Below are 18,726 nucleotides of genomic sequence, written 5' to 3'. Positions count from 1 at the left end.
AACACCTACCTTAATTAATATGTGTGAATTGGTTTCATCACTGCCTTAAACATAAACTACTTTTGTCTTAGGGCTTCTGCTGCTGCTATGGAACACCATGACCAAAAATCAAGTTGAAGAGGAAAGGGCTTATTCGCCTTACAGTTCCATATCTCTGTTTATCATCAAATAAAGTCAGTGCAGGAACTCAAACAGGGCAGGAACCTGGAGACCAGAGCTGAAGCAGAGGCCATGGAGGGGTGATGCTTACTGGCTGTTTATTATGGTTTGCTCAAACCCAGGACCGCCATCCTAGGGATGTCATCACCTCCCCACAGTGGGCTGGACCCTCCCTTATCAACCACTAATGAAGAAATGCTCTACAGACTGATCCACAGCTTGATCTTATAGAGGCATTTTCTTAATTCAGGTTTCTTTCAAATGGATTTAGCTTGTGTCAAGTTGACTTAAAAGCACCAGCACGAAGTTGGTATTCTACCATTCCCTAAAGGTTAAATTTAAAGGTGATTTGCAGAGGAATTCTGCTAAGATCTGGAGTCAAAAGGGCAGGCACAGGTCTTTTAACTCGATGATAAACCAGCTTCCTGATGCTGGAGTGATGAGATTTGCTTTTTAAAATAAAGTGTGAGTGGTGTGCTGATTTGTTCCTAGCATGGCTATTTATTTCTTCACGGTTGTATTGTTTAACTTCAGTTTACATCCCAATCACATCTTCCTCTCCCTCTTCTCCTAGTCCCTCCCTCTCATCTCCCCTGAATTGTTAATCTGCTTAGAGCTCCCTAGGGAGATTGACTTTCTAGCCATCCTCCAGAGCTCTCTGAATTCTTGAATCACACACACACACACACACACACACACACACACACACACACACACGCCAGCTTAATTTTTAATATGCAATTGTATTTCCCAATCAGAGCCAACTGGGTGCGGCCTTCCTTTAGCCTACAGGTGGGACACTGCAAGCAGATTTTTTTGGGGGTAACACAATTAGCATGAGAACACAAGCCAATATATACTCCCCTCCCCATATCCTCCCTTCCTCCTCAGAAAAGGGGAGGCCTACTCACCTTCCACAGGATTCCCCAAGCTCTGCCTAATGTTTGGTTGTGGGTCCTGCATCTGTTTCCATCAGTTGCTGGGTGAAGCCTCTCCAATAAGTTATGCCAGGCACCTGTCTGCAAACAGAGCAGAATATCATTAATAGTGTCAGGGGACAGGCTCTCTCTCATGACACTGGTCTCAAGCTAGACCAGCCATTGGTTGGGCATTTCCTCAATTTCTGCTCTGTCATTTTTACTCCTGTACATCTTGTAGGAAGGAAAACTTGAGGGTCTAAGGTTTTGTGGCTAGGTTGGTGTCCCACTCCCTCCATTGGAAGCCTTGCCTGGTTACAGTAGATGGCCATTTTCTGTTCTATATCTCCATTGCTAGAAGTCTTAGCCGGGCTCATCCTCATAGAATCTTGGGAGTTTCCATTGTCCTAGGTTTCTAGCTGGACCCAGCGATGCTCCCTACTGAGTCCAGTTCTCTCTCCCCACACTCTCCTGCTCCCCTCTCCATCCCCTCCCTACCCTCTTCCCTCCTTCCTTCCTTCCCAGATGTCTATTCTATGTCCTCTTATCAAGTGACCCCCACTGGGCCCTCCTTGCTGTTTAGTATCTTCGGGCCTGTAGCATGGTTATCCTGTACTTTACTGCGAATATCCACTTAGAAGGAAGTGCATACCTTGTTTATCTCTCTGGCATAGCATTACTCTTTATTCACTCCTGGTCCCCATGGCTGTGAAAGCTGGCCTGTTGTCAACTTCATATTCTATTTATTAATCCATGTGCAGATCTTCTTTGGGTCCTATCCTGAGAAGCAATATTTGTTTGTTTTGTAAATGTGATAAAGCTATTAATGATGATTCAGCACTTAAGGTATAGCCCCTGTAAGTTGCAAAACTGTATCTTTAAAAAAAAAAAAAAAAAAAAAAAAGGCTTATTTTAGCCGGGTGGTGGTGGTGGTGGCGGCGCACGCCTGTAATCCCAGGCAGGCGGATTTCTGAGTTTGAGGCCAGCCTGGTCTACAGAGTGAGTTCCAGGACAGCCAGGGCTATACAGAGAAACCCTGTCTCAAAAAAAAAACAAATCCAAAAAAACAAAACAAAAAACAAAAACAAACAAACAAAAAACAAAAAAAAGGCTTATTTGTAAATTGTGTGTGTGTGTGTGTGTGTGTGTGCACGCGCGCACATATTCCTATATAGGTAGAATAGAGCATTGGATCCCCTAAAGTTAGAGTTACAGGAGGTTGTGACTGTTCAATGCAGGAGCTGGGAATCCTCAGCTCTTTGCAGGAACAGTGCATGTGCTCTTGCCTGTTGAGCTGATTTCTCTAGCCCTGGGTATGCCTATTCTAACACAGGTAATTAAGCTTCTGTTCAGTGTAGGATAGTTTCTTTTGGGTTCTGCTAAGCACACTGTTCCCAAATCCTACATCTTACCATAAGTCTCTGAGTTTTCTTTTCTTTTTTATTTAAATTATTTTATTTATTTACATTCCAGTTGTTGTCTCCCGCCCCTTCAATCATCCCTTCTACAGTTTCTCATCCAGTTCCTTTTCTCCCTTGCCTCTGGGAGGGCACTCTCCCCAAAAGCTGGCCTCCCCCTTCCCTGGGGCCTCAAGTCTCTAGAATTAAGCACATCTTCTCCCACTGAGGCCTGACTGGGCAGTCCTCTGCCATATTTGTGCTAGGCACCTCAGACCTGGCCCTGTATGCTCCTGGTTGGTGGCTCAGTCTGTGGGAGCTCCCTGGGGTCTGGTGGGTTGAGACTGCTGGTCTTCCTATGGGGTCACTCTTCCCTTCAGCTTCCTCAGTCTTTCCGCTAATTCAACACAGGGGCCCCAACTTCAGCTCAGAGGTTGGGTGTAAGTATCTGCTTCTGTCTCAGTCAGCTGCTGGTAGGGCTCCTGTCTGTAAGCACACCATAGCATCAGTAATAGTGCCAGGCCTTGGTGCTCCCCATGAGATGGATTCCAAGTTCGGCCAGTCATTGGACCTCCTTTCTTTCAGTCTCTTCTACTTTTTTCCTGCAGTTCATTTAGACAGTTACAATTCTGGGTCAGGAATTTTGACTGCAGGTTAGTAATCTTCTTCCTCCACTGGAGGCTTTGTCTATATACTGCTGTGGACTCTGAGTTCCCTTTCCCCAGTCTTGGGCATTTTGGCTAAAAGTCACCCCCAATGAGTCCTGAAAGTATCTCACCTCCCAGGTCTCTGGTACTCTCTAGAGGGTCCCCCACCTCCCACTCCCCAAGGTTGCTTATTTCCATTTATTCTCTTGGTCTCCTGTCCCCTCCCCACCCCATATCTGATCCTGTTTCCCTTTTCCCCCTCCCCTTCCCCTCTCCAACCCAGGTCCCATATGTACTTCACCCTTCTAAGTGGGGTTGAAACCTTCTCTTTGGCTTATATTTCTTACAGTGTGTAAGTTGTGTCCTAGCTATTCTGCACTTTTTGGCTATTATCCACTTATAAGTGAGTACATACCATTCACGACTTTTTGGGTTACTCGGGATGGTATTGTCTAGTTCCATCTATTTGCCTGCAAAATTCATGATGAGTTTTCTTACCGATGGAATTTTTTTTCTCTGCAAAGGCTCTCCCTCTTCGTATGTATTAGGCTGCCACCTACTGCTCTCTGGGACGATAAAGGCTGTATTGATTCCTAAGGAACAGATACTCTGAGCCCTGAGTACATTGCTTTATTTGTTTGACTCCAGCATTCCATCCTATGAAATGTCTTTGGTCATTTCACAAGCAGTTATTGTGCATGTGCAGAGTGAATTGTGGTGACCTTCAGGGGCAAAGAAGACAGAATAGGGTGAGCTTGGAAATGACCTGGCACAGGAGCTGTGGGCAATCACCAGATGGAAGACACTCCTGCCTGAGACATTTGAAAAGGGTCGTGGCAGGTGTGCATTAGCCAGATGGAGACAAGAAGCCACATAATGGGCACTTGTAAGCTGAGAGAGTCTGGGAAGGGGACCTTCATCCTGTGTGGATGATGAATGAGGTCTGGGAGTGACAGACAGACCTGGGAATGGCTGACTGGGACTAGCTAAGGGTATTATTCTGTGACACACCAGGGGTCACTTAACATTTTAAAGAGACAACATACGCCAGGACTAGATTATTATTTAAGAATAGTGGGTTGAGGTCAGCAACTTGCTAGAGACCTCTCTAGCCCAGCAGAGCTGTATCAGTAACCTGTAGAGGTGTTAACAGAGGGTGCGAAGTTCCCAAAGAACGAAAGACAAAATAGAATGCAATTTTTAGGAGGTCTTTGAGTCTGGGCTGGCCTCAAAGGTTTCATTATGGTCTTTAAGCAGCTGTCAATCAGCCAGGATACTTGTTTCCCTCCACAGGACAACTGAGTTTTGGGTCTTTTTCTGCAAGCTAGGCCCAGCTGCTCCCAGTGTCCAGCCTAAAGACAAGGAAGAAGTTGGAGGGACTATGCAATTGACCATGAGACTGGCACCAGTCCCAAAGAGGAAGAATAGGTTTTACCACTTCATGAAAAATTTTAAAGTCATAGTGACATTATAAAAACTTCAAGAAACAGTCAGAGTTAGGGGCCATTTTCTAGTCTATCATAATCCTTTCAGAGATACCATTGGATGTTTATTCAAGCCAGGGTATATATCAAATACACACATGAATTACAAATATAAAAATGAATTACAAAATATAAAAATATATACCTTGGCTTGAAAAAACAACCAATGGTATTACTAATATATATTGCACATATATGTATATGTGTGTATGTATGTATATATATATATATATATATATATATATACATATATAGTTAATAATTGCACACAAAGGTAATATCATTTTCAAGGTCTAGTGGAAAACATGAACACTGAGTGTTAAGAATTTCTAGGCAGCAGAACATTAAGCTACACCAAGGCATGCAGAATGTGGGTCTCTGTGTGTTGCAAGCCCATGAAATGCCCCTGTCATTGCAAGGAAGTTTTAAAAATCTCACTTATAGTATCTGTTCACAGACTACTCATCCCCTTACGACTGCCCTTAAGGTGTTAACTCCTATGTCTGTTAAAAAAAATCATATATCCATTTTGACTTTTTTTTTCCCAGAAGGAGTCTATGAGCTCAAGGCTGTTGTCCATGACTTTCATGGAGCTAAGGAGCTGGGACCCTATTATGTGGACATTGGCCATGGGAATGTGTCTGCATTCATGAATTCCAGCTCTATCCATGACAGCGAAGCGCTTTCCTTTGCTGACTCCCTCCCAGAGCAGAAAGGTAAGACCTGTGCACGGAAGCCGAACATTCAGTTCTCTGCTGCACACAGAGCCAGACTCCTCTTTAGTTGCCCAGATTTTAGCCGCCCTATTCACTACACTGCCATCACTCATTTCTATCTCACGAGGAAAACAGTTACTATGGATGGAATATTGCGGGTCTGCGGAAATGAGATGGAATCCTACACAGATCTGACCTTAGACAATTTGTGATGCAGTAAAGATATCTGGGTATGTGTCTAAAATGGGAGGAAGTACCTACAAGTACTGAAGAGGACCATGGCCCCGGGGCTGGGAGGTCCTCTAGAGAGGGTGCTGTGGGTCGCCATGGGACAGGCACTGCTTGAAGCAGGAGTTGATGCATACGATGAGCTGTGAGGAGTGGGTTTGGAGCCATTCTGGTAAATGGCACAGCCATAGCCAAGGTATATAATGCTGGGGCCTCGCAGTGTCAGGAGCTCTCCGCGTCATACCACACAACCAACTGCAGCAATCCACTCCCCTCCTGCCAGCTTGGGGGAGGGCATCAAAACCTCATAATCTAGAGGGAGTCAGAAGAGAGGCTGTGATTAAGGGTTCTGAAGGAAACAGCTGAGATACATTATAACAGAGCCAGGGCAGATCAGGACAACCCCAAAGGGTTCAGCTTCAGTATTTGATAAATTCAGGCTTGCTTTCTCTAGAAGCAAGAAAAAGGAAACCTGGTGGGAAATGCATCCCAAAAACTCATTCTTGAGAATCTGCTCTGCGTGTACCACCCATGAACCGTGTTTCCTTGCAGTTTTCCAGGGAGGAAACTCCCCAGCTAAGAGTTACATGGCACAGAAGAGGATTGTTCAGCTTGCTAAGCAGTGCATGGTAAACTAGCCAGCTGAGCATTCACATTGACTTGTCTTGTGAAAACTTTGAGTAAAGTGGGCAAGCGTAGGTCATATGGGTCTGTGGGTTTGTGCTAAGATTTATAACTGCATGGTCTAAGTCTTCATCCTGTACCAAAGACCAATGATTGGACATCGTTGTACAATCCATTTCCCTTCTTCACATGTTGTAACACCAGATCGTGGTCAAGGTTAAGTTTTAGTTATTGTTTGCTTTTGTTTTTGTTTTGTTTTGTTTTTGTTTTTCTGAGACAGGGTTTCTCTGTATAGCCCCGGCTGTCCTGGAACTCACTCTGTAGACCAGGCTGGCCTCGAACTCAGAAATCCGCCTGCCTCTACCTCCCAGAGTGCTGGGATTACAGGCGTGCGCCACCATCACCCGGCAGTTATTAGTTTTTAGCTATTGTTTTAGTTATTGTTAATGAGAGTAGCTCACTCTAATTCTATTTGTGGAGCATATTTTATGTTAGTCTGTATAGCGTCTATTTTATTTATTTCTCTTAAGGAAGAGAAAATTCATAGAGAAAAACACAGCAGTAATAATTTGAAAGCCCACATCTACTTTTTCTTCTGAAACCACAGTTTCCATTACCTCCACTCCTCCCAGCCCCCCATCCACTCCTCCTCCATTTCCCTTTAAAAAGGAGCAGGCCTCCCAGGGATATCCACCGAACACTGAACACAGCGTAAGATACGATACGACTAGGCACAAACCCTCCTATCAAGGCTGGTTAAGGCAACCCAGCGGGAGGGAAAGTATCCCAAGAGCAGACAATGAAAGAGTCAGAGATACCCACCTCCCATTGACAGCAATGCCACACAAACACCACGCCAACAATCACAACATATATGCAGAGATTACCTAGCACAGGCCATGCCATGATTGCCACTTTCGTCTTTGTGAGTCCTTTGTAAGTCCTATGGACTTAGTGGATGGATGTGGGTCGTGTTCTCCTGGTGTTCTTAACCCTCTGGCTCCTACAGTTCTTCCTTTCCATTTTCCATGTGGTTTCCTGAACTCTGGGAGAGGAATCTGAGAGAGATCTCCAATTTAGAAAAGCCCACCTCCTTTTTAATATCCAAAATGAGTTGATTCAAGCCTTCTTAGGCATCATAATTCTAATTAAATAGACAGTCAATTTTTGGTATTTGCCTTCATATATATATAATTATACATGCATATAATATATGTTTATGTGCACATGTACTGGCTAGTTTTGTGTGTCAACTTGACACAGGCTGGAGTTATCACAGAGAAAGGAGTTTCAGTTGGGGAAGTGCCTCCATGAGATCCAGTTGTGGGGCATTTTCTCAATTAGTGATCAAGTGGGGAGGGCCCCTTGTGGGTGGTTCCACCTTTGGGTTGGTGCTCTTGGGTTCTATAAGAGAGCAGGCTGAGCAAGCCAGGGGAAGCAAGCCAGTAAGAAACATCCCTCCATGGCCTCTGCATCAGCTCCTGCTTCCTGACCTGTTTGAGTTCCAGTCCTGACTTCCTTTAGTGATGAACTGCAACATGGAAGTGTAAACTCAATAAACCCTTTCCTCCCCAACTTGCTTCTTGGTCATGATGTTTGTGCAGGAATAGAAACCCTGACTAAGACAGCACATATATGTTTATATGCACATACATTTATGTAAAATAATGCATTATATTTTAGAGGATTTAGATGAACGAGGCTTATTGTTGGACCTTACTAAGAATCTATATGATGTGAAAATTGTTTAAAATATATACATAGAAAAAATATGTTTAACATAAAGCCAGCTAGCAAAGGAACTAGCATATTACAAAGGAAGTAATGAATTTATTACTATGTAGAGAATTCTCAGAAGAGAACAAAATCATCTAAAGAAAAATTTTAAGAGAGAAGTCCTGGGCTGTAATTCATGTTTGCCAGCTACACTGTTTGAGTGTATGCTCTAGATTTCAGAATTCAAAGAGACGAAAGTTGGTAATGAGGAATATCGGGGTGTGTGTGTGTGTGTGTGTGTATGTGTGTGTGTGTGTTTGGTGCACATGCACACTCATTTAAGACAAATGGATTAAAATTTCTCTCGTGTCTTCTCTTGTTTCAGGCACAGTTGTGATGCATTGGTTTTCATCCGTTCCTTCATACAATGTGTCCTTTGTTTCTCAGACCCAAGTGGACAGCAGCCAGGCTTGGCATGGTGTGACCGTTGGGTATAAGATGCAATGTGCGTCTCGGTTTGAATTCTAGATGTAGTTCTTCTCCCTCAGTGGTCAATTGCTGAGGCCTCTGCTCTCAGCTCAGCCTGAGACCCAGCACTCTTGTGCCCTGCAGTTTGTTCTGGGACTTTCTTGGTAACCATAGGCTCTGAGGCTCCCACTAGAGTGTGAGAGATGGGGACTCTCAGAAAGTCATCTGTTGTCCCCATGTCACCCCCACCTTCATCTCATGCCTTCCAAGCACAGTTTCCAAAGAGCTGGCCATGTTGCCTTGTGAGCCATTACTGATGACCCTTGGACTTGGGCTGTCCCTTCTGTCTGGGCCCTGCAGGCTTCCCTTGCCCCACCCCCACCCCCAGCTTTGGTCTACACGCACATCCACAGGCTCATTCATTCGCACTGTCACGCCTAGCCTATGTGGCAGCGGTGGGAGTGGGTCCTCTGAGTGGCTTTGTACTGATAACCTCCACCTCCATCTCTTTGTCACAGCTGTGTCTGTCTACACCAATGGAACTGTGTTTGCTGCAGACACAAACATCACATTTGTGGCTGTTACTCAGGAAACTCTGCCCTTGGAGTTTGCATGGTATTTTGGAAAAAAACCACCAGTGATGACAACGTCCAGAAGCATTAGAAGAAGGCTGAGCATCCCTCAGTGGTCTGTCAATATTGTCTTCAGTGTTGATGCACCCAATACTATGGATAAAGAATACCCTGGCACTATCACAATAATTTTAAGGGTGTTTACATTATGCCCAGCCCCAAAACACTTTTGTTAATTGAGCTTAGCCATAAGATGTAAAAGAAGAGGGGCTCACCTCCCTGCCCCAGTTTGCACTAACAGGGTGATTTCACCTCAGCCCTCAGTTTAAACCAGAATATGCTTCCTATAAAGGAGGGCTCACTTCATTTAGAGATGTGAACTAAATAATGAGATAGGGAATCTAAGATGAATTCCCTCCACTTCAGGTTTGATACTGCCTACTTGGATAATGCCCACTAGTCAAGCTCCTAGCTCTGTCTGTTGAAGTGATGTGGAGATCCTCCCCGCCTTGTAGTCTCATCTTGCCATGCACCCCATCCTCAGGTACCATGTGAAGGTCAAGGCCACCAGCAGGATGGGCAGTGTGGTCTCTGAGCCCCACCTCATCAGGGTGCAGAAGAGAATCGTGGCCAACCGGCTCGTGTCCACTGCCTCAGCCCTGGTCAATGCCAACGTGTCCTTTGAGTGTAGGCTCAACTTTGGCACCGATGTGGCCTACCTTTGGAACTTTGGAGATGGCACCATTGAGTTGGGCAGCAGCTCCTCCAGTCACATCTACAGCAGGTGAGCAATAAGGGACAGGGGACAGCTGGTTGCAAGTGTACACGTGGCTGCCTTCTGAAGGATGGATACTTAAAACCCCATAGTCAATCTTGCAGGTGATGCAGATGACAAATGTTGACTGGAAAGAAGGCAGGCCAGGCTAGGGCTCTGGGAGAGCCTGGAGGTCCAGGGAAAGGAGGCAAATAGAGGCCTTCAGTCAAGGGATTCTGTCAGCAAAGAGAGTATGGGGTGCAGAGTGCACAACCCCACATTCATGGCTTTATAGACTTCAGAATCATACTTGCATATTTGCATATGACCTGAAAGGAAACCTCCAGCAGGAGATGCTTAGAGAAAAAGTGGGGAGGGGGAACCAACACAGACCCAAAAGAAGGATGTCAGTGGCGGAGACTGGCAGTGGCAGGTGGCATGCTCTGGAGAGGGGAAGGAGGGAGACAGGTGGGCGGATCAAACTGTAAGGCTCTGAAGTCACACTATAATGAGTCTCTGTGTCTGAAGGTACCTTTAATTCAACCCACTCTTTACCTGGAGAAGGTATTATGAAAATAGTTGTGTGTCATTTAACCAGAGGTTCTCTGACACAATATTATTTGTTGGTTCCGTTAGTGCGCATACCTCCCTTAGATGCCATGGGCCAGTTACTTACATGGTACCTGATGCAGTCAAGAGAGGATTTAAATATTAAATAGGTAAAGACAAGTGGGGCTTAATGGGCCATCCTAGTGGGAATATGGAAGACTCTGCTGCTGAGGGTGATTTGAATTGTGGAAGCCTGGCTCTAGAGGTTTTAGAGGCCCAGTCCATTATCATCAAGTCAGGAACATGGCAGGCAAGATGCTGGAGGAGCCGAGAGTTCTACATCTTCATACAAAGGAAGCCTAGAGCAGACAGCCTTCTAGGCAGCTGAGAGGAAGGTCGCTCAAAGCCCACCCACAGAGCGACATGCTTCCTCCAACAAGGCCATACCACCTCCAAATAGTGCCACTTCCTGGGCCAAGTATATTCAAACCACCACAGCTATGATATCACTAAGAAATACAAAACATTCTGCCTTATTTTAATCCCAGGAACCCTTGTCATGTCATATGCAATACTTCATTGACCATGGCATCATTATCCAGAACCCAGCTGGATTAGAAAGATAAGTTATATCTGATTGTCTTTGTCCAAAGTCATTGTCTCCCAAAGGTTTTCTTCAATGCAAAACCACACGTGCAAATGATACTCAAGGTTGGGAGTATGGAAACTTCAGAGAAGCAGGCCAGTTGTTCTTAGCTGAGTCTGGCGAGGGAGAATCCTAGGTCTTAAGTGGATCAAGTCCTTCCAATGACTGTCCAGTCTTCATAGCTGCCAGAGATAAGGATGGCCAAGGCCAAGGCTCAGACCAGCATGGAGCTGGTGCAGAGGAATATCCAAGTGTGCAGAAGAGTATTAGTCACTTGTCTGTTGCTATTATGAAATACCACAATCAAAAGCAACTTCAGGAACAGTATACTTGGGTGAGGGGTCCTGAGGTTGTATAGAGGGATTGAGCACAGACGTCCAAGAACCGTGTTCTCTCCACTTCTCTGCTTTCTACCCTTCCAGGGAGGGAGAGTTTACAGTTGAAGTCCTTGCCTTCAATAACATCAGCTCCGCCACCCTAAGAAAGCAGCTTTTCCTCGTGCAGGAGCCTTGCCAACCACCCCCAGTGAAGACCATGGGGCCTGCGAAGGTTCAGGTAGGGCTGGGCTTAAGGAATCATCATCCTGCCTGCCTTGCTCTAGACCGCTTCCAAGCTGCTGAGCTCGCTGGGGGATGAAGGAGGCTTTGTTAAGTTTGTTCTACTGCACTCAGCACAAAGGAGTCCCTGTGAGGGCTCTGGAGCTGGTCCCTGTGCGGGTAAAGCCTGCCCTGGGAGGGGAGCCTGGCTTCTGGTGGGTGAATACGCCTTTTATTCACCAGTGTGACTCTTGATGTTCAACCCAGCTTGCTTTGAGTAGCTTTTTTTTTTTTTTTTTTTTTTTTTTTGGTTATGCACAGAATGATAGTATTTTCAGTAAAAAGAAAAATTTGACACCACAATTAAAAGAAATGACCAATTATATGCCGAGTGCTAACGACAAAGTAGGAAAAATAAGGCTGCCTTTCATTTCTTCCAGGCCTTTGAAGACTTTGATTTCAGGCAGTTTTACTTTCAGGTCAAAGGTGTTCAGCCTGACACATGGGAAGGGAAACTCCAAGCTGAGCATTTGCCAAAATGCTATCTCTAATGGATCAGCTGCCAGCCCTGGGTGTCTCAGGTCCCAGCAATCCCAGAGTGCAGTGGATTTCAGAGAGGGCATGGGATTGCCCTGGGCAGGCCTTCCAAGGGTCCATGTCCCTGAGGCACTAGCTCTGCAGCTCTCGCGGCCAGCATTCCACTGTGTCAGGCTCGGCTCTGCTCTCTCTGTGAGGGACGGACCAAAACTCCAGGGACTCAGGGAAAGGCTACAGCTTGCAAGGCGCCGACTGGAAGTCTTGCCCCGACGGGAAGCTGATGCTGTCCCTTTGTTTGATTTCGTTTTGTTTTAAGGAATATTTTCTTAATGTTATCTTATTTCATTTATTTTTATTTTATTAATTATTTTGTATTGGATATTTATTTATTTATATCTCAAATGTTATTCCCTTTCCCGATTTCCCCCCGGAACTCCCCTATCCCATATTTCTTCCCTGTGCTTCTATGAGGGTGCTCATCTACCCACTCCCACCTCCCCACCCTGGCCTTCCCCTGCACTGGGGCATCGAGACTTTACAGGACCAAGGGCCTCTCCTCCCATTGATGCCCAACAAGGCCATCCTCTGCTACATATGCGACTGGAGCCATGGATCCCTCCTATTTTATTTTATTTTATTTTATTTTATTTTAGAGATTGAGTATCACAATGTAGCCCAGGCTGTTCTTAAATTCACTGTGCTACCCAGGCTATCCCAGAACTCTCAGTTTTCCTGTCTTGGCCTCTCGCATGCTGGAATTACAGGCTCCTACTCCCACACCTGGATCTATTGTTTGTTTGTTTTAATTTATACTTACTTTCAATGGATACATAGAAGCAAACACTGTATAAATAGAATAGCTTCATTTTTAATCTGTAAAACATTTTCATGTGAGCTTTTCTATAAGATAAGGAAAACAATATTGATGACTCCATTTTTTTTTTCTCGAGACAGGCTTTCTCTGTGTAGCCCTTGCTGTCCTGGAACTCACTCTGTAGACCAGGCTGGCCTTGAACTCAGAAATCCGCCTGCCTCTGCCCCCAAGTGCTGGGATTAAAGGCATGTGCCACCACCGCCGGGCAAATCTATTTGTTTTTTATATTTTCTGTATTTTCTAAGAGTATAAAAAATGGAATTGTGTGAAATCCAGACAACAGGAGATTTTTTTATTGCCTTAAAAATGGATTTATTATTATTATTTTAAAATTACATGGGTGTGCAGATATGCGCACATGAGTGCAGATGCTTGCACAGGCCAGCAGAGGGCGCCAGATACCTTAGAACTGGAGCTCCAGGAGGCTGTGAGCCGCCCAACATGGGTCCTGGGAAGATTTAGTCTCCAGCCCCACCCCACCCATCCTCCCTTCCCTACCCCTCCCCGCCACAAGAGGAGAAAACACCACCTAGCCCTTTCAGCAGCTCCCTGTTATTGTTTTTTTTAATAAGTGGAGTTGGTGTGTGCATTTTTAATATGTGTCTATCATAACACTTGAATAATTGTGATAGCATGACAATCTTTTTGACTACATGATTTTTAACAGTGGCAAATATTGGATCATATGCGCAAATTATACACCATTTCCCAAGTTCTCAGTTTCAAATTTTGATTGTTCCTAATTTTCTATTTCTACAAATAGCATGTACCTTTAGCATGCCATGCTCTGTGAATACATCTTTCTCTGAATCCGTGTCACAGAGCTAAGTGACAGAACACCTTTCCTGGAAACTTCACTTTGCCTGTCAAGTTCTACTGTGCACCTGTTCAGTGCCAACTCCCAACCCAATGGAAACCATATAGTTTAAATCATATGAAATTTGAGAATATTACAACTTTCCATAAACCGTGTTAGTCCAGTGGCTTTGTCACAGTCCTATAATGACATCATGTTCAGAGTAGAACAATCTACAGAATATCAAAGGAAAGTTTCCCAGTTATAAGACAATAAATTCTTTCTCCTTCTGTTTTTCTAACTCTTCTAGTCTTATATCATCTGTATTTTCTTTATAATAAACTATATTTCAGCTAAAATTTAAGATTAAATGTCCCAGTCAGTAGGTGGGAGGAACAACTAGCATGTTCTTTTATCTTTAGATACGTTTAGTTAAATTTTCTGATGTATTTTGACCATATTCTTTCCCCTCCCTCCCTCCTTCCAGATTCTCCGCACCTCCCTATCCACCCAACTGTGCGTTCTCTTTCTCCCAAAACAAAAATAAGGAAAACAGCAAAGCTTAGAACAGATAAACCAAAAAGAAAAAGAAAGAAAGAAAGAAAGAAAGAAAGAAAGAAAGAAAGAAAGAAAGGAAGAAAAAGAAAGAAGGGAGGAAGGGAGAGAGAAGAAGGGAGAGAGAGAGGAGGGAGAGAGGAGGGAGAGAGGAGGGAAAGGGAGAGAGGAGGGAGGGAGCAGAAGAGGGAGAGGGAGGGAGAGAGGGGGAGGGGAAGAGGGGGGAGATGGAGGAGGGGGAGGGGGGAAGGAGGAGGAGAGGGGAAGGGGAAGGGAGAGGGGGAGGGGAAGCAGCAGAGGGGGAGAAAGGGAGGGGGAGGCAGAGAAGGAAAGGGGGAGGCAGGGAGGGAAGGAGAGAGAGAAAGAAAAAAGAAAGAGAAAGAGAAAGAAAAAGAGAGAAAGAGAGAGAAAGAAAGAGAAAGAAAGAGAAAGAGAGAAAGAGAGCAAGTGAGAGAGGAGGAGAGAGGAGGAGAGAGAGGAGGAGAGAGAGGAGGAGAGAGAGGAGAGAGAGAGAAAGAAAGAGAGAAAGAAAGAGAGAAAGAAAGAGAGAAAGAGAAAACTAATAAGGCAAAAAATTAAAACAAAAGACACACACACATATGGAGTGTGTTTTGTGTTGGCCAAGTACTCCTGGAGATGAGCCTTCCCTGGAGTTCCATGTTATGAGGGGAACAAAACAGGATGGGGGAGGAGGTGGGGAAGATTAGGTAAACTAACACTAAGGGTGCTAAAAACTTAAAATCCCATTCTCCAGTTCTCTCATTGTAATTACACAGAACAGCCTCCAGAGGGAGCCCTTGACCCAAGTATCAGCCCCAGAACAGCTTCCTGCCTAAGGGTTGGCATGCCCTAAATACTTTTCGGTATTCAGAGACAAATACCAAAGTCAGGCCATTGGATGCTGAGAGGAGGACTATAGCTACTGTCCCAGAGGATGGGGAAAAGGGCACAGAGTGCTTGGGAGTTCCATAATAAATATGCGACAAATAACAATCAAAAGAGATTCTAATGTAATCAATTCTAGTAACCTTTTCCTTTGACATTTTCCATTGGCTTCATGCTTGAAAGGGAAAGTATTTACATTTACATACTCATAGCAGGGAAAATTATAATATGCATATATATTTACTGTTTACTTTTGTCGGTAGAATAAATAAATGTACTAGTGCTATCTGAAGTCCAGCTTCAAGCCTCAACCTGCAGTTATGGAAACAATTCGGACAAACAAATGGACACTTTCTAACCTCTTACTGTGCCATCAGGGTTGGCAGGCGTTCACTAATATGACCCCCTCCCATCTTGTCAATTCCCAGATATGGAGGTCTCAGCCCCTGAGGCTAGGAGTGACCTTTGAAGCCGCCATCCTCTGTAACATTTCCCAAGGGCTTACCTACACCTGGAGCTTTGTGGGTGCTGAGGCAACCGCTGTCACCCTCCCTGCTGCTGTCGACACCCACAGACAGATCATCATGCTCCCGAGCTACACACTGGAGTGTGGGAACTACACTGCCATCGCCAAGGTCGGTGGCCCTGACGAGCCAACCAACCCTCCCGCAAGCCAGAGAAAACCTCTCCTGGCCAAAGAATGGGAGTGGTGGTGGGTGTGGTTGTTGTTATCGCTCGTTGTTGTTTAAGGTGAGGGTAGGATTTTAAAAGAAATCTTTCATTTTACTTGGAAAAGTGGCTCACTGGGGAAGAACAGTCATTGTATAAGTACAGCATTGTGTACAGTGTGCACCTGTAACCCTAGTGCTTATGGAGAGAAGTAGAGACGGGGATCATTGTCTAGGCTGGTACACATGTGTACACATGTGCACGCATGCAAATCACACACATACACACATACACAATCTTTCCATTTCCCAGAGAATATGTGTTCTAATTTTGGCCAAGTAATCAACAAAAAACGTATTTCTGCCTTTTTAAAGACACTTTGCCTTTGTACCCACATTGAATCAACCCCATGCTGATAGAGGAATAGAAGAATATTATTGATGCTGCCATTTAGGGAAGAACATGGAAGATGTCTACCAGAGGCCAAGAGAGAAGTACACACCGTGACCCTCAGCCAGTACTGTGCTTGGGGCTGGAAAAATGTTATAGATCACGTGGGCTAGAAGAGGGAAGTCACTGTGTCTAGTCGCTTCATGAAGGAGGGTCCTGAACAGTTTGCTCATGGGCGTGGGAACTGTGGCTGCAGGTTAGCCTTGTGGAGGATGGCCCTGAGTCAAACTGTAGTGAAGTCAGGGGACCAGGAGGAGGAAACAGTCTTTGGGACCCAAATCTCTGCAGGGAGAATGGGTGTTTTCACTATGTGGGGTACCTGACTCCACTGAGGATTAGTCCTAGCTAGGCCTCAGGAAGCCCACTAGAAGGTTCCCAAATACCCAACCTGTCCCTCAAAGAAACAAGGCCGCGGGGCCCTGTTGGGGAATGTGAACAGAGGCTGGTCACTGTCCCTCTGCTGATCTCAGTAGGAACCAGACACTTGTTCGTGGGTGACAGAAGGCCATGGGGTATGCTCTGAGGGGCACTGCGTTGGTCGTAGGGAGTAGGAAGATCCTGCTTCTAAGATAGTTCTCTTTGGAAAGATTGACTGAGAGGTAGCAGATTGTATTTGCATGGGAGCAGAGTCCTAGGGTAGCAGTGTTAGGTCATCTGATCCTGTCATAGTCTAGAGCAGGGTTCTTGACCTGTGATTGCAACTCCTTTTTGGAGTGGAGGGTGTCACACTACTCTTTACAGAGGTCGCCTAAGACCATCAGAAAACACACTCACACATGCATTATGATTCAGTAGCAGAATGACAGTTATGAGGTAGCAACAAAAGTAATTTTACAAGCTGGCCAGTAGTGGCGCACACCTTTAATCCCAGCACTTGGGAGGCAGAGGCAGGCGGATTTCTGAGTTCAAGGTCAGCCTGGTCTACAGACTAAGTTCCAGGACAGCCAAGGCTACACAGAGAAACCCTGTCTTAAATAAATAAATAAATAAATAAATAAATAAATAAATAAATAAATAGAAGTAATTTTATGGTTGGGAGTCACCAAAGCATGTGGTCCTAAAGGGTTGCCGTGTTAGGAAGGTTGAGAAGCCCTGGTCCAGGGGACGCTCCCTGGTTACCATGGGAACGGGCTTTTATCAGCCCTCATCTCTTGGTGCCCTGGCGGAAGCGTGAGAAGGTGGCGAGCATTCCTAGACAGTGTCTGCTCATGCTCCCAGACAAGCCTCACGCTCACGCTAACTTGGCTTTGCAGATGGCTGAGGGATCAGAAGACATCACCATGTTAGTCTTCATTACCCGCAGGCCAGAAGGGAAGTAGCTGACTGTGAGTCCAAGAGCTCCCCCCTTCTGTACACTTCAGGAGACGCTGGGCCTTCCGTTTATAGCCAGAGGGATGGGGTGAAATCCTGAAGGGTTAAGCCCAGTCTCAGATAAACCTGCTAGAAGGGTGAGCGGTCACAGCTGGGGCACCCATCCTTTATCACTCTGTTGGCGCATTTGCTCATTAGCTGTATCTGACTCTTCTAGCGGGGGCCCTGTCCGTGTCTAGGCCTTGGAGACCTCTGGAGAAGTGTTTTTTCTTCTGACCACTCTCATTGGCATGTCACACTTGAGAGTTAGACCTCAGAGCTGCTCCTTCCTTGGCAGCTCCACACTGAGGTGCCGTCCTCCACACACTTGACACCTGCTCAGAACTTGCTTTCAGCCGCAGTGTGCAGCAGGCACTGGGTAGGGTGCCTACCTAAGAAGTCCATCATGAAAGAGTCCATGATCAAGGCGACTCAAGGAGGGCTGACTGGGCTCTTACAGTTCGTCTCGGTGGGGAGGCGCGTGAGGGGAGTGTGAAGTGGCTGGTCACACTGCATCCTGACTCGGGAAGCAGAGACAGTAAATCTCACCTTGCCTTCTCCTTTCTACCTATCTAGGACCCCAGTCTATGCCCTGCCCACATTTCTCACATTTCTTGTTTTACCCCATGTCCTTTGCTCCCCCACACCACCGTCTCCTTAACTGTACAGAGGGGGGGGGGACCACTGTCAACCCCTCTCTTTCCTGGTCGATGTAACAGGGTAAAAAGAGCCAGCAATTGTCAAAACCATGGAGAAATGCACTGTTTACAGTGGAACATGGGTATTTAAATACCTGGTGTTACTTTGCTTTCTATTGCTGTGATAAACACCATCATTAACATCAATGTGGGAAGGAAAGGGTTTATTTGACTTACATATCCTGAGTCACAATCCACTGAAGAACACTAGGACAGGAACCCATCACAGAAACCTGGGGCAGCAACCAAAGCAGGGACTATGGAGAAGTGTTGTTTACTAGTCCTGCTTCATCTAGTTTGTGTTCTTATATGACTCAGGACCCCCTGCCTAGGGATGGTACTGCCCACAGTGGGCTAGTCCGATCACCAACCAAGAAAATGCACCATAGGTTCTGTCTACAGGAAAGTCTGATAGGGGCATTTTCTCAGTTTAGATTTTCTCTTTTCCAATGACTCTAGCTTGTGTCAACTTAACAACATACTGACCAACACACACTTA

The 18,726-nt window shown here is 45.5% G+C and overlaps 1 protein-coding gene across 1 annotated transcript in view; it reads left to right on the top strand.

The window, feature by feature from the left end:
• The window catches only part of Pkd1l1 (polycystin 1 like 1, transient receptor potential channel interacting), a 136,510-nt gene that overhangs the window by 22,258 nt on the left and 95,526 nt on the right, over nt 1–18,726 (top strand). The window contains exons 7-12 of the mRNA XM_052199716.1: nt 5,153–5,320; nt 8,274–8,393; nt 8,875–9,043; nt 9,473–9,712; nt 11,300–11,432; nt 15,489–15,695. Of these exons, the coding sequence (XP_052055676.1) occupies nt 5,153–5,320; nt 8,274–8,393; nt 8,875–9,043; nt 9,473–9,712; nt 11,300–11,432; nt 15,489–15,695 (1,037 nt within the window). The remainder of the gene's footprint in view (nt 1–5,152; nt 5,321–8,273; nt 8,394–8,874; nt 9,044–9,472; nt 9,713–11,299; nt 11,433–15,488; nt 15,696–18,726) is intronic.

Source organism: Apodemus sylvaticus, chromosome 11 (genome assembly GCF_947179515.1).
Source record: "Apodemus sylvaticus chromosome 11, mApoSyl1.1, whole genome shotgun sequence".
Taxonomy (NCBI): Eukaryota; Metazoa; Chordata; class Mammalia; order Rodentia; family Muridae; genus Apodemus; species Apodemus sylvaticus.
Note: the sequence above shows the minus strand (reverse complement) of the source record. Positions and strands in the feature narration are given on the sequence as shown.